The sequence below is a fragment of the Channa argus genome, chromosome 2 (genome assembly GCF_033026475.1).
Source record: "Channa argus isolate prfri chromosome 2, Channa argus male v1.0, whole genome shotgun sequence".
In the NCBI taxonomy this organism is placed as follows: Eukaryota; Metazoa; Chordata; class Actinopteri; order Anabantiformes; family Channidae; genus Channa; species Channa argus.
Genome location: NC_090198.1, coordinates 23,228,323 through 23,243,563, shown reverse-complemented (window position 1 = coordinate 23,243,563; position 15,241 = coordinate 23,228,323). Strand labels below are relative to the sequence as shown.

Below are 15,241 nucleotides of genomic sequence, written 5' to 3'. Positions count from 1 at the left end.
TGCAAAGCACTGGTGAACTCTTTCCCACACTGAAAATAGTTTCCTGGTTCCTTTAATGCTCATCAAGGAGAAATAAAATTTTATTTGCACTGTTTTCTTGTAAATCACTGAGCAAATCTTTGTTCTGTTCTATGCTGTGAAGCTAAATAGCTGGACAATCGCAGAGTAAAACATTGCTCTGTCTGCTGCCTAGCCATCTTCATCTCCCATCTAGAAAGTAAATGGCAAGCACATTAGTATGGTAGATGGCAATATTTATTTCTTTTATAGAGGTAGTAATGTGCTGAACCACTACAAGAGCGCCGCGATAGAACAGAGGTAATATAACACACATTAAATCCAACACCTTTTTATAACTGGTGAATGCAGATAGAACGGTACTTTATCCTTTTCACATGTCTAAGGAGAGGAGCCTAATTAATTCTGAAATAGGTGACTTTTATTTCTTGCCAAGCATGCATAATGATGCGTTCACTCTTCCACCCTTCATCCATCTATCGCTTTTTTCACTCCCCCCTTTCCATGCCTCTCATGCCTCATATACACTTTATACAGTATGCAGTACAGTATATATAATATACACACAATTCTCCAGTCCTCCCTCTCTCACTGTATGTCTAATTTTCTGTCTGTGTGAGATAGGGGCGAAGAAGATAATTGTGCTTCATTAATTCTGAGTCTGGCTGGATGATAGCCATTTGGAACTATGTTTGCCAATTAGACGGTCCAAATTAAAAGTGACCTTGGGATACTCTGCTCTTTCCTCTAATCGCCTAATGAAGCAGTTGTCTAGAAACAGTCCACTTTGTAATGTAAATCATAGCTTTTTTGTTTTTAGACTTTCTGGCTGCATTCATTTTCCAGTTATTATTTTAAGCAGATAGAGAGGTAACAAACGTAAAGAAAAAAAACTGGCCGGGTGTTTTCTGATACATTTGTGATCAAATGAAATGCTATCTATTGGAAAGTGTTAACTTTTCTGCCTTGAAAACCCAGTTGCTTAAGGATGATTTTGATCCATTTGATCTGACACATACCAAAGTCCATTCAGCTGTGTCTTTACTTTGCCTATTAGGAGTAATTAATAGCATATGGCAGATTGGCCAAAGCATCAAGCATACAGACCCAACACAGCATCTCTTACTTCTTATTGAAAGTTCAATCAGATGTTTTAGTAAATTAAATATTCATTTTCATTAACTGTGTGTACAGTAAGCAGGTCTGTCGTCCTAATATGCATATGTACCAAAATGTCTGTTAAGTAAAATAGTGAAATCCATATTTTTGAAGATCCCAGCATTGTCTCTTTGTATCTACGTTTAGCATTTACAAATTTTTGTATATTATTGTTTCTCTGAACTTTTCCTTTAAATGAACTGAAATGGAAAAACTCCATTATCATTTAGCAAGATAATTAACACTTTAATTCCACTGTGCTTTACTTTTTCTAGGTAACAGCAACTGAAGTACTGCCAGCAAGCATGTTCATACCTGTACCTAGTCCAGACAGAGAGTCCCAGAGCACCCATCATGCTACAGCCAACTCTAACTCTGAAGATGCAAAGAAGCAAGCTGGTTAGTATCTGGCCATTAGGAAACGGGGAGGGGGAGCATAGGGGTTACTCTAAGGGCCGTGACAAACAAAGCTGATGTCAAAGAACTAGAGGTGACAAACACAAACTGCGGCATCGACCGATGTTGCCTTTGTCTCGACTGACAAAAGGCACTTTAACAATCCACAAACAGGAATCATAAGAACTGGGGCCGTGTTTGTACAAACCGTATCCAAAGCAGCATTATAGCATGACTTTTCACTCTCACTCACTCCCCGATTTACTGCATAGCTGCTAATCAAGGATATGTCTGAGGTAAAAATTGTACTGCCCTTGTGTGTTTTGTTGTCTCCTTTCATTTACTGATTGGCTGAACAATCAAAGAAAATCGGTCCTTCTTCCAGATGTGAGCCAATTCAACACGCTGAACCACCAAAAAAAAACCTAACAGAACATGTTTAATAGTTGCATTACATTTTTCACAAACTGTAGTGGAAGACAAAGTGCCTTTACATTTTAATATTTTACTTTCATTTTCCACTTTTGTATAGATACTAACAAAATGCATGTTTTAATTCCCCTAAAATTATACTTTGTAGATTAAGGCACATGATACATTATGCTCTTCTTTTGGGTTATTTATTCACAGATGCATCTGATGCTGATCCAGAGAAGGGGGTGTCACTACCTACAGAAATAAGTGAAGCTCGCAAGTCACCTCTGGAAGATCAACAATCAGAAAGAGATGATGCCACAGGTTTTCTGTGCTGGAAGAAAGGATGTAATCAAGTGTTCAAGTCCTCAAATTCCCTCCAGATGCACTTCAATGAAGTTCACAACAAAAGGCCCCAGTTGCCTGTTTCAGATCGCCATGTCTACAAGTACCGCTGTAACCAGTGCAGCCTGGCTTTCAAGACCGTGGAGAAACTACAGCTTCATTCACAATACCATGTGATCAGGGCAGCCACCATGTGTTGTCTTTGCCAGCGAAGCTTCAGAACACTACAGGCCTTGAAAAAACATTTAGAAACCAGTCACCTAGAGCTGAGTGAAGCTGATATCCAGCAACTTTATGGAGGTTTACTGATGAATGGTGACATTATGGTAATGGGTGATCCGTCCCTTAGTGAGGAGCATGGGAGTCTAGGAGAAGATGACAAAGAGGGAGATGAAAGTGACCCAGAAGAAAAACAAAGCCCAACAGGCAGTGACTCTGGTTCACTGCAGGAAGATTCTGGATCAGAACCTAAACGTGCTTTGCCCTTCAGAAAGGGCCCCAATTTTACTATGGAGAAGTTCTTAGATCCATCTCGTCCTTTCAAATGCACTGTCTGCAAAGAATCTTTTACACAGAAGAACATTCTTTTGGTTCACTATAACTCTGTTTCCCACCTACACAAAGTGAAGCGGGCTCTTCAGGAGTCCACTACTGGTCAGCCGGAGCCTACCAGCAGTCCTGACAACAAGCCATTCAAATGCAGCACTTGTAACGTGGCATATAGCCAGAGTTCTACTCTGGAGATCCATATGCGCTCTGTTCTACACCAGACCAAAGCTAGGGCAGCCAAACTCGAAGCAGCAGGAGGTATCACTGGCTCTGCCAGTGCTCCTGGTTTAAGCGGTGGAGGATCTAGTAACAGCACTTCAACATCTAGTCCAAGCCCAGCCAGTAACTCAGCTACTAGCTCAACCAACCACAGTTCATCTGCATCCCAAACCTCTAGTATTCTTGGAGGAAACCACATGAACCAGACTCATAGCATTGAGAGTCTTGGGAATTCTTCAGTGAGTTGCCATTCCTCACCATCGGAGAACCATGAAGTTAAAAAGACGAAATATACTGACATGTTGTCTGCTAGGGGGCAGCAACAACAGCTTCAACAACAACAACAACAGTTGGCTCAGGCTCAAGCCCAAGCTCAAGCTCAGCTTCAGCAAGAGCTCCAGCAGCAGGCTGCTCTTCTACAATCACAGCTATTCAACCCAGCACTTCTGCAGCACTTCCCCATGACAACTGATGCACTTCTCCCTCTGCAACAGCAGCAGTTACTATTCCCTTTCTACATCCCTGGAGCAGAATTTCAGCTAAACCCAGAAATCAACATCAGTAGCTCAGCCCTTGGACTAACAGGATCCTCCACATCATCACTGCTGGAAGATCTAAAAAATTCAGCCCAACAGGCCCAGCAGAGTTGCTTGCAGCAGCAACTGATGCACCACCACCTTCAGCAGCAGCATCAACAACAACAACAACAACAGCAGCAACAACAACAACAGCAGCAGCAGCAGCAGCAGCAGCAACAACACCACCAGCAGCAGGCTCACTCACAGGCTCAGGGGCAGATGGCATTGCTGCAACAGAGTGCATCTCTTCTTCAGACTGAAAAAACACAAAAAACGTCTTCTCAAAAAGAGAAAGAACAAGAAATGCAAAGAGAGAAGGATACAACTGAAAAAACAGAGGAATATGTTAAAGATCTTACAGATAGCAAGCCAAAGGAGAGGAAGGACATTCAACACATTTCAATTAACATAAGCCATGAGAGTGGCTTGCCTCCACCTAGGATTGCTTCAGATGCTCGAGGAAATGCAACTAAAGCCTTGCTGGAAAATTTTGGCTTTGAATTAGTAATTCAGTACAACGAAAATAAACAGAAAGCCCAGAAAAAGACAGCTGGACATACAGGATCAAGTGGTCCAGGTGGGATAACAAGGGTAGTAGACCCTATTGAGGGATTAGAGAAACTGGAATGTGAAGCCTGTGGCAAACTGTTTTCAAACATTCTGATTCTAAAGAGTCACCAGGAGCATATCCACCAGGCTTTCTTTCCATTTCGGTCCCTTGAGAGATTTGCCAAGGAATACAGAGAGCAATATGATAAACTCTATCCACTGAGACCCCCTACACCAGAGGCTGCACCAGCTCCTCCACCACCTCCTCCTCCGCCCCCACCTCCACCCCAAAGAGCTCCCACACCAAATATTCCTGTCTCTGCTGCCTCGCTCACTCCTCCAACTGTACCTCCACCACAGCCTCCAGTTTCAATGGCACAGATTCCCATGCCAATAGATTTGCCCCTGTTCTCTCCACTCATGATGCAACCCATGTCTCTTCAGTCCTTGCCCACTCAGTTGACTTCCCAGTTGCCATCTGTTGAGCCAAGCCTGGCCTCAGACCTAGCCCAGCTATATCAACAACAGCTTACACCAGCCATGCTGCAGCAGCAACAGAACAAGAGGCCAAGAACGCGCATCACAGATGACCAGCTTAGGGTCCTGCGACAGTACTTTGATATCAACAATTCACCGAATGAGGAGCAGATTAAAGAGATGGCAGACAAATCAGGGCTGCCACAAAAGGTCATAAAGCACTGGTTCAGAAACACCCTTTTTAAAGAGCGACAGCGCAACAAAGACTCGCCATATAATTTCAACAATCCACCAACAACAACTCTAGATGAAACAAAAATTGACTCTAAACCTCCTTCCCCCGAACCTCAGAAACAAGAATTACATGGAAGCAGAAGGTCGTCCAGGACGAGGTTTACTGACTACCAGCTAAGAGTGCTACAAGACTTCTTTGATGCCAATGCTTATCCTAAAGATGATGAATTTGAACAACTCTCCAATCTTCTGAGCCTCCCCACTCGTGTTATTGTTGTGTGGTTTCAAAATGCTCGTCAGAAGGCAAGGAAGAATTACGAAAACCAGGGTGACGGGGGAAAAGAAGGAGAGAGACGAGAACTGTCAAATGACCGCTATATCCGCACCTCAAATCTGAATTACCAGTGTAAGAAATGCAGTTTGGTTTTCCAGCGTATATTTGATCTAATAAAGCACCAAAAGAAGCTGTGTTACAAAGATGAAGATGAGGATGGACAATATGACAGCCAAAATGAGGATTCACTGGATCTTTCCCATGAATGTTATACTCCCTCTGGATCATCATGCCACACCCCAATGCCCTCTTCTTCAAGTCTCTGCCCACTTCCACCTTCCACTTCAGCATTCTCACACCTCCCATCCACTGAGAAAGAGGAGGCATCACCAGCATCCACCTCAAACCTCTACGATGAGAAGCCCAAGCAACTCCCAGAAATTTCTACCGATCCACGAGAAATCCAAACCTCTATTAAGCAGGAAATTGTACATCAATCCCAGTCAGAGGCGCAACACCATAGACCTCAGAGAGAAGAAAAACTTCAGACTATTTCCAAAGCCAACAAACATTCATCTCCTTCTTTCTCCCAGCAACAGCAGAAGTGTGGTCCCTCAGCCTCTCAGACAAGTCAAGCCTCATCACAAAGCTCTCACATGAGCCTCAATCCACACCTGACCTCTGCCACACAACAACTGGCACAACAGATGATCCCTTACCAATGTGAGCAGTGCAAGATTGGATTTCCTTCCTTTGAGCACTGGCAGGAACACCAGCAATTACACTTTCTTTCTGTGCAAAATCAATTCATACACCCTCAATTCCTCGACCGTCCAATTGACATGCCTTTCATGCTATTTGATCCCAGCAATCCTCTCCTGGCAAGTCAGCTACTCTCTGGGGCAATACCACAGATTCCCAGCAGCTCTGCCACTTCTCCGTCCACCCCCACCTCCACTATGAACTCCCTAAAGAGGAAGTTAGAGGAGAAAGCTGGCACTAGCCCAGGGGAGAACGATAGCACAAACAGCGGAGAGGAGCCACAGAGAGACAAGCGGCTTAGAACCACCATTACACCTGAGCAGCTAGAGATTCTTTATCAGAAGTATTTATTAGATTCCAATCCTACACGTAAAATGCTTGACCACATTGCTCATGAAGTGGGATTAAAAAAGAGAGTTGTTCAAGTCTGGTTCCAAAATACCAGAGCTAGAGAGAGAAAAGGTCAGTTTAGAGCAGTGGGGCCAGCTCAAGCCCATCGTAGGTGCCCTTTTTGTCGAGCTCTTTTTAAAGCAAAAACTGCCCTTGAGGCCCACATTCGCTCTCGTCACTGGCATGAAGCCAAACGTGCTGGATATAATTTAACTCTTGCTGGTATGCTACCTGACCATGAGGGTATGCAAATAAAAATGGATCCTTTAGAGACATCAAGTTACTCTCAGCTGGCCCCTACAAACAGTGATGGACAAAGCTCCTCCATGTCACCAGTAAATAAAAGCATAGATTTGTCTCCCAGGGCCTTACTGAGCCCATCGTCTATTAAGGTTGAGGGAATGGAAGATTTTGAGAGTGCAACCATGTCCTCGGTGAACCTCAGCTTTGATCAGAGCAAATTGGATAATGATGACTGCTCTTCTGTGAATACGGCCATCACAGACACAACCACAGGTGATGAGGCCAATGCTGATAATGACAGTGCTGATGCAAAGCACAGCCAAAATAGTGGCGATTACCTGTCCAAGTCTGGTGGCACAGCTGCCATGCTTGAAAATGATGACCAAATGTCCTCTGGGCTTGTAAGCCCCGCAACAAGTTTTTATGCTAAGGACTATGAAAATGAAAATATGATTGACCACAGTGAGACATCCAGCTTGGCTGACCCCTGCTCCCCAAGTCCGGGAGCCTCAGGTAGCAGAAGCATTGATAGTGGCGATCGACCAGGCCAAAAGCGCTTCCGAACTCAGATGACTAATCTCCAGCTGAAAGTGTTGAAATCCTGTTTTAACGACTACAGGACTCCCACTATGCTGGAATGTGAGGTACTTGGCAATGATATTGGACTTCCAAAGAGAGTTGTTCAGGTGTGGTTTCAAAATGCACGTGCCAAGGAGAAAAAGGCAAAGCTCAACATGGCCAAGCACTTCGGAATAAATCAGACATCCTACGAAGGGCCGAAGACTGAATGCACTTTGTGTGGTATCAAGTACAGTGCTCGGCTCTCTGTTCGTGACCACATTTTCTCCCAGCAACACATCTCTAAGGTGAAGGATACTATTGGTAGTCAAATTGATAAGGAAAAAGAATACTTCGACCCAGCCACTGTCCGCCAACTCATGGCCCAACAAGAGATGGACCGCATTAAGAAGGCCAATGAAGTTTTGGGACTGGCACAGCAGCAGGCCATGCAGCAGCAGGGGATGTTTGATAACCCAGCTATGCAGGCTTTAAATCTCCAGTCAGCCTATTCAAATCTGCAAGGCATCCCACCTGTCCTTTTGCCAGGGGTTGGCAGCCCCTCTCTTTCCAGCTTTAACTCCTCTAATTCAGGTATGTCATCATGTTTGCATGTAATCACTGATATGCTGGGTATAACTCAGGTCCAGAATCGCAGATGGGGTTTTTCAACTGAACTGTAAATATACAGTGTGAAATATACAGTATGAAAAAACTGTACTGAACTAAAGCCTAATAAACTACAACACTAGACAAAACAATTTCTGCTCTTCATAATGAAATTTCTATTCCCACCAGTCAGTCATGTGAACTCATTTGCACTGACACACTGCATAATGTGCAATATAATTTAATGGCATTTTTGAGAACTAAACTTTACAAGCAGCAAGTAATTACACAACTATTACACAAACAAATTCCACAACAAAATGAACACATGGCACACTGACTGAAGATTACAAGAGCATGTAATCATCATCATGATCATCATCATCTCGTCTGTATCCTATATAACTCTTTTGGGGTTACAGTTGTACACTGTCTTAACAACATAACAAAAAAATTAAATAATTTATACAAAGAAAAATGCACAGTAATTCTTACAGTTTTGTCTTTATTTGAAATATTTCTAGCTTTAACTCCTCCAAAACCTTCAAACCTCCTGAACATGCCTGGTGCCAGTGTTCCCTCACCAAGCCTCCCAACATCCGGACTGCCCAACAAGCCTGCCTCATCTCATGCCGCATCCAGCCCAGCCCAGAATAGCACATCTGCTTCCCGCTCAAGCCCCTCCTCCACATCCAACTCGACTTCGTCCACCATCCAGCCTGGCTCCCGACATGAACCTCCCAAAGAACGTGATGGTGAGAGGGTAAGAGAGAAGGAGAAGTCCAAGGAAAAGACGGAGAAACCCCCAACCCCATCGTCAACTGGAAGCACCCCTGCTCCTTCAACTTCTGCTGCCAGCGCCAAAAAGGAGAAACCAGACACAGCTGTACCAGCCACATCTATGCCCACACCAGGCATGGAGTATGTGGTTGACCCTGCCCAGCTTCAGGCCCTGCAGGCTGCTTTGGCATCAGACCCCACAGCTCTCCTCACAAACCAGTTCCTGCCCTACTTCATGCCTGGCTTTTCTCCATATTATACCCCACAGATTCCTGGAGCTCTCCAAGGGGGCTACCTACAACCAATGTATGGTATGGAAAGTCTTTTCCCTTACAACCCAGCATTGTCACAAGCACTGATGGGCCTGTCTCCAGGGTCCCTGCTGCAGCATTACCAGCAATATCAGCAGAGCTTGCAGGAGGCACTACAGCAGCAGCAGCGGCAGCTTCAGCAGATCCAGCAACCCAAGGCGAGCCAAACTCCGGTTCCCCCTCAACTGTCGGGGGACCGTAAAGAATCTGCCAAAGATTCAGTAAAAACAGAGGAGCAAAAGGGCAACCCTCACAGTGAACCCCCCACTTCCTCCTCCTCTTCTCATAACAAAGTACCTTCTGAGCAGAAAGAGATGGATGGCAAAGCTGTGGACCCCCACCTAGACCAGTACATTGTCCCCAAGGTGCAGTATAAACTGGCATGCCGCAAGTGTCAAGCAGTTTTCACCAAGGAAGAAGCGGCTATTACCCACCTTAAATCTAACTGTTTTTTCGGTCAGTCTGTGGCAAACCTGCAAGATATGTTGCTGCGTGTCCCCGGTGGCGTAAGTGCAGGGGCTGGAAGTCTGTATGACTGCCTGGCTTGTGACACTACGTTGGATGGGGAGAAAGCACTCAGTCAACACCTGGAATCGGCATTGCACAAACACAGAACAATCAAGCGATCAGCCAGAAATGCCAAAGAGCACGCTACTAGTTTATTACCTCACTCTTCAGCCTGCTTCCCCAATCCTAACACCGCATCTACCTCGCAGTCTGCCACTCATTCCATCAGCAGCCCCCCTCCCCCACCAACAACATCAGCCACCATGTCATCATCTGCTGTCTCCTCTTCCCTGTGCTCCTCCTCTACGACCCCACTCAACACCACAGCTGCCGGCAAACCCTGGTCCCAGGCCCCTTTCTCCAGAGCTTTAGCTGGGAAGTCCAATGCCAGTCCCTCCTCTTCTTCCTCCTCTTTTCCTCCAGTGTCCTCACCTTCAACGGTTACCTCAAGTTCATTGAGCACCTCAGGAGTTCAGACCTCGATACCAACAGACGTCTTTACCGACGAGTCTGACTCTGACAGCAGTCAGAAGTCAGCAGACAGGCTGGGCAGGACGGCGGAGGAGCTGCAACAGCCTGGCTTTGTCAAAGACAGTAGTAGTTGTAGTAGTAATCTTGCTAGTGTAGGAACAGACTCCATCAGATTGTAAAAGAGCTTTCAGTGATGGACAATATTTAAAAAACACTAAAAAGACAAAAAAAAAATCACAAACTGAAAAATCATAAAAAGCAGCAATGTTAAAAAATACATTAAAAGTATACAAACCAATTTCAGAAAAAGATGTGTAAAGACTAACTGCAATTCCAAAGCTTGTAACCAAAAATTTAAATGTTAGTGGATTGTTTTCCCATATCAACATGCTGGTTTTATTTTTTTCTTGTTTCTTGGTTTTTCTTGTTTTTTTGTTTTGTTTTGTTTTTTTTACTCAACTGAAATACATGCATACTAATAAATGAGAACAGAAAAGATCGCGGCAGTTATGTTTTTGGTAATGGTAGGGGAGCGCTGTACTGTATGGCAATGGACTGTCTAAAAGTTGACAAATGGCCCAATAACCCTTTCGAAGAAACACGAGTCAACAAGCTGTCCCTTTGTTTTGTAATGATTTCTACTTGATAGCACAGTCACAAAAAGCCAGTATGTACTGTATGGGAGAATAGTCTATCAGTTTTCTTGCTATTTAAGCATTCAGATACCAATGGCTTGCAAAAGTTAAAGAATAATGTAATGTCTATTTTATTCTCAGGTCAACAGTTCACAGATGATTTTCTGTTACAGAAATCCATGTTTTACACCTTTTGTTTCAAACAAGAGATGAGCATTTTTCTTTTGTTTGAGAACTTGATTTAAATATAGAAAGTTTAAGTTGAATGAAATTTTAACAAGGCATCGTTTCTGGGCATTCAAAAAGGGTAAACGATTTGCTGATTTTTAACGTTAAAATCCTTTTAAAGGGGGAAGATTGCACTCCCACTATACCCAGACAAGGAGAGCATTGCAGACATAGTAACATGCGATAAAAAGTTTTGGTTTAAAAAAAAAAAGAAAAGGAAAAAAAAAAACAACCTTCTGTATTTATAATAGATATGAACATTTTTGGTGTTAAGTAGATTGTTGCATTGGAAATGAATTTAAACAGTATGGTAGGTTGAAAAAAAAACTTTGTGTACATTTAGCTTTTGTATTGTCCAACTTTAAGACGCTTCATTTGATGTTGTCTTGATCATTCTGATAGACTAGATTATGGACAGGTAATTTATCTAAACTTTGTTTCTGTCTAATTCTCAGCTTTTTGGGAAACATTCACCAAAATGCCCCACCTGACAAGGCAGGATCATCTTTTAGAATTATTTAAGTGTTATGGTTTGGTTAGTGTTGCACTAACCAAAACAAAAAAGATCCTGGGTGAAATATTGAGAGTTTTATTTAATTTAAATTTTGTGTTACCTTTGTGCACTTATCACTGTCTGACTCCTAGTTCTCATTCTACTTGTTTCTTTCTTCGCACTTATTTTTTCTCAGCTCTCCTGTTTGTAGACGTGTACACTACAAAGCAGGTCTTTTGTTCTTCATGTAGTGTGGCTACAGTCTTTATTTTCATTTTTGTTGTCATAAATGAAAATGAAAAAAGAATATTAATAATAATTCTCACGCTTTAAGACAAAAAGAAAATCCAAAGACTAAACACTCTCACCATTGGTGCATAAAGATGAGAAAAGAGGCTTCTTTATACTTGAGAATTTGTTGCTGTTTTTAGAGGAAAGAAAACAAAGTTTTAAATGATAAAGGAGTACGCATCAGAGTTGCCGTTTTTGCTTCTTTGCAAGCAAACAGGTGGCTTTTTTACGTAAATACCAAAAACCAAAAAGGGCCCTTGTCCTTGCATTGTGGAGTAGCACCGTTACAGAGCCATTGCAGTTTGTAAGATAGAGGTTATTAATCTTTGTTTGACTTTTGTCACATTCAAATGTCCATTTTTTTTAAGAAAATGTATAAGTTCTGGTCTTCAAGGACATACGTTTTGCTGCTAATGTAGAATTTTGAAAGAAAAAAAGAGTACCTAGATGCATGCTCATTTTGCTTTTGGCTAAGCTTTAACTAAAACAAACAATAAACCAATTTCTTGCCTCTGCAACACCTTTTTTTTTTTTTTTTCCTTGTTGCAAAAACGGAACTTTGAAGACTGTGAATATATGTTCCAAAGGACATTTTGCCGATTTTCTGTTTGAACAGACCAATGTTTAAAGCCAATGATCTATAACGTTTGTAAAGAACAGTGCATTCCAAATATCACAGTGGAGTTTTCTTAAGCAAGGACTGATCCTATTTCATTTAATTGCATTTAATTGACACAATCTATTTTTTTTTCTCATTTTTAAAGTGACTGTAAACTGTTGTGTAATTTTTGCATAATTGGTTACTGAACAAAGTGACCTCCATATATCATTTTGTGCTGGAATGGAACATTGCTGAAAATCTCCATCCAGTCAAGGTTGTTGCTCACTTGTTAAGCAAGTAACAGTGGTTACCAAAAAATGTATATAATACATCTGGTACTGATGCATCTCATAGGTTTAGTAACATTTATGCCAGTCAGCATACAACTAGTCTCAGAGGGAAATGATGGCTGTTTTGCTGAGGTATCGTTGCTCCCTTCCTGAGAAATCCACCATGACTTGTCTCATGTGTCTGCAGGGTGCCACTTCCACACATAGTTTACAGGTTTTTGAAGGGACATCTTCATTCCAAAGCATCATTTCTGGAAAAAGTAGGAGGTTTTTTGAAGATGTCTCTTTGTTTTAAACAATTAGGAGGCTTTCATACCCAAAGAAATCACCCACTTCACATGTTTTGTAAAGGAAATTGTTTTGCATAGGTACCCGCTTCATCTAACTGATGAACAAAAAAATTCATTCTTTAAACCAAAACATATTTAAATTCGAAGAACTACTTTTTGGCCACTATTGCCAAGCCAGTGTGTTTGTCCTATTAAATACAAGGCACAGTCTGAGAAGTGTGCTTTAGGTGCATTGTGGTTTGTTGGTAATACGACAGCATGCTGTTGTAAGTCAGATTTGATCAGCAGGCCTGCTACTTCTCTAAAAGTCCTGTTCCCTCAATTACTGTTCATATGTACTTGCTTATCTTGGGTATTTCTTAAGTTGTACAGTTTTTCTCAAATATAATTGCATTATTTTAATTTTCAGACATGTATTGTTATTTTCTTATAAGTATTTGTATTTTAGTTTCTGTACATTACTTTTTACCATAACTTAACACTAGCTTTAATTTGAATGACTAAAATTATGAAACAAAAACAAATATGACCCGGCCACTTTACGGTGTTCTTTATATTCATTGTCTCAATGATACAGTTTGTGCTCTTATTTTCTAAGTGTAATCTTTTGGGCTCTTTTGTGGAAGACAAAGTTGAGGTCTCTACACTAGATTCACCCATTGTTTGTGTGTGCGTGTGTGTGTGTGTGTGTGTGTGTCTCATAAGAGCCAGCATCTTTTGTTGTTGTTGTTGTTTATTTTTGTTTTTTTGTTACACACCAAAACAAACTGAACCACAAAGCTGGATTATGAACAACTGAAATTTAGAAAATCAAATTTTGAAGATAACAATTAGAAATGAAAATATTGATACCGAAGCACTGAGCAGTTTTTATTTTGATTGAATATATGAATGTGGCCAAAGCTTTATGCAGTTGAAACAAAAAGAAAAAACCTACAAGTTGTGCCCCAGATAAGTGTATATTTTATTGTGGCACACAGCGCTACTGTGGATAAATGCATCCACTGACTTACATTGGGATACTTGATTTAATGGACATTTACAAAGAGAGATAAAGACAAGGTTTTGCTGTAGAGGTCATCTTTTGCCCACTGTGAAAACGAGCGTGTACCTGTATACAGATATAGATATATTTAAAACAAGACATCAACTTTTTTTTGTTTTTTAAAATGAAGAAGGAATGAAAGAAACAAAAGACTCTGGGAAGCTTTGGAGATTTCGTTAGGAGGACACAAGAGGCTGTGGGCACACCATAACTGGGCATGGGAGCCGAAGGCTGGCTCGAAACAGCTTTAAAACCACCTCCTTATTTGATTACTGACAGCTCTGTAATGGCAATGGACTCTGGAACCAATGGACATGTGACACAGAGAGGAAAGTCCTTAGATGAAACTGAACTTAAGTGGCTCCAGCTGCCTCTTTCTCCTTTCTGTCTGTCTCTTTCTTTCTTCAGCTCTGCCTCTGCTCTTTGATGGACATTTTCCAAACTTCAGGACAGGATGGACAGAGATGCTTGCTTCATTTCTCCCAGTTCATGTTGCTACCCATTTCATTTCCTTGTGCTTGTCTCTGGTTGACAAGTAAAGCTCTCCAGTCAAGTGGCAGCTCACCCCTCTCTCTGTTGACTACATAATCTAAAAAGAAATTAATAACAGAAAGAGGGGATGGGTTCTCATAGCTGTCATTCTTAAAGAGGCAGTTACACTAAAAAAGCGTATTAACCAAAATTAACAACCAAACTAACAACCAAACAACCATTTGCTCCAACTTCAAAGATGAACTGTTACTTGGAGCTCTCTGTTCCTTTTGTGACTTCTGGTGCCACAATGTTTTTTTATGCTTTTAGTTTTTGTTTCCTTGAATTACTCCTCCTTCGAGCCTCATAAGCATGGCTCTGTGGCTCCAGGCAGCCCATCTGAGGGTAGAAAAAACAGCCTTGCAATGTACAAAAAAGAGCAAGTTAAACCAAAAATGTTGTTCTTGATGTCTTTTCTATACTGTAGTCTTGTTAGCTTTTTTGTTACTGTAATTATGATGAAGATTTCCAGACTGTACCAAATTACATGGAAACTAACATACATACAACCACATGGAACTTCAGACTTTTAAAGAAACTTTTGTCACAAAACCTTGTTGTCCTAGTTAAGTTGATTGTAGATGGTAATTGAATATACTCCTTTGAAAATATTTCATCAAGTATGTTTCTTGCTCATTGTGATACATTAAAAAAGTATGAGCATAAATTGTACTGGTTTGGAGTCATTTTTGAAAGTTATAACATCAACTCATCACTTAATAATAAATTATGTCTTACATTACAAACTTTTTCGTGTTTACTGAAAGTTTTACTTGATCTGTAAATATCTAAAATATTTCTTTCAATTTTGACTTTATGGAACATAAAATAGTTTAAAATCAAACTGTAAATATGTGTGTGCGCGCGCATATGTGTGTTTATGCTTTAAAAACAACACAATTTAACGCAGTGTTCACAACTGATTGCTAGTTCTAATGAAGATCAACTTTTTTAAAAAAAGGAATGAACATTCGAATATAGTATGGAATTATGGA

At 41.3% G+C, this 15,241-nt stretch overlaps 1 protein-coding gene across 4 annotated transcripts in view; it reads left to right on the top strand.

Moving 5' to 3' along the window:
- Positions 1-14,913, top strand: part of zfhx3b (zinc finger homeobox 3b) — a 169,568-nt gene extending 154,655 nt beyond the window's left edge. For all 4 annotated transcript variants that reach the window (XM_067485311.1, XM_067485313.1, XM_067485322.1 and 1 more), the window contains 3 exons: positions 1,452-1,575; positions 2,203-7,758; positions 8,298-14,913. In XM_067485311.1, coding sequence (XP_067341412.1) covers positions 1,452-1,575; positions 2,203-7,758; positions 8,298-10,021 — 7,404 coding nt within the window. In that variant the 3' untranslated portion in view covers positions 10,022-14,913. The remainder of the gene's footprint in view (positions 1-1,451; positions 1,576-2,202; positions 7,759-8,297) is intronic.
- Positions 14,914-15,241: the final 328 nt, after the last annotated feature.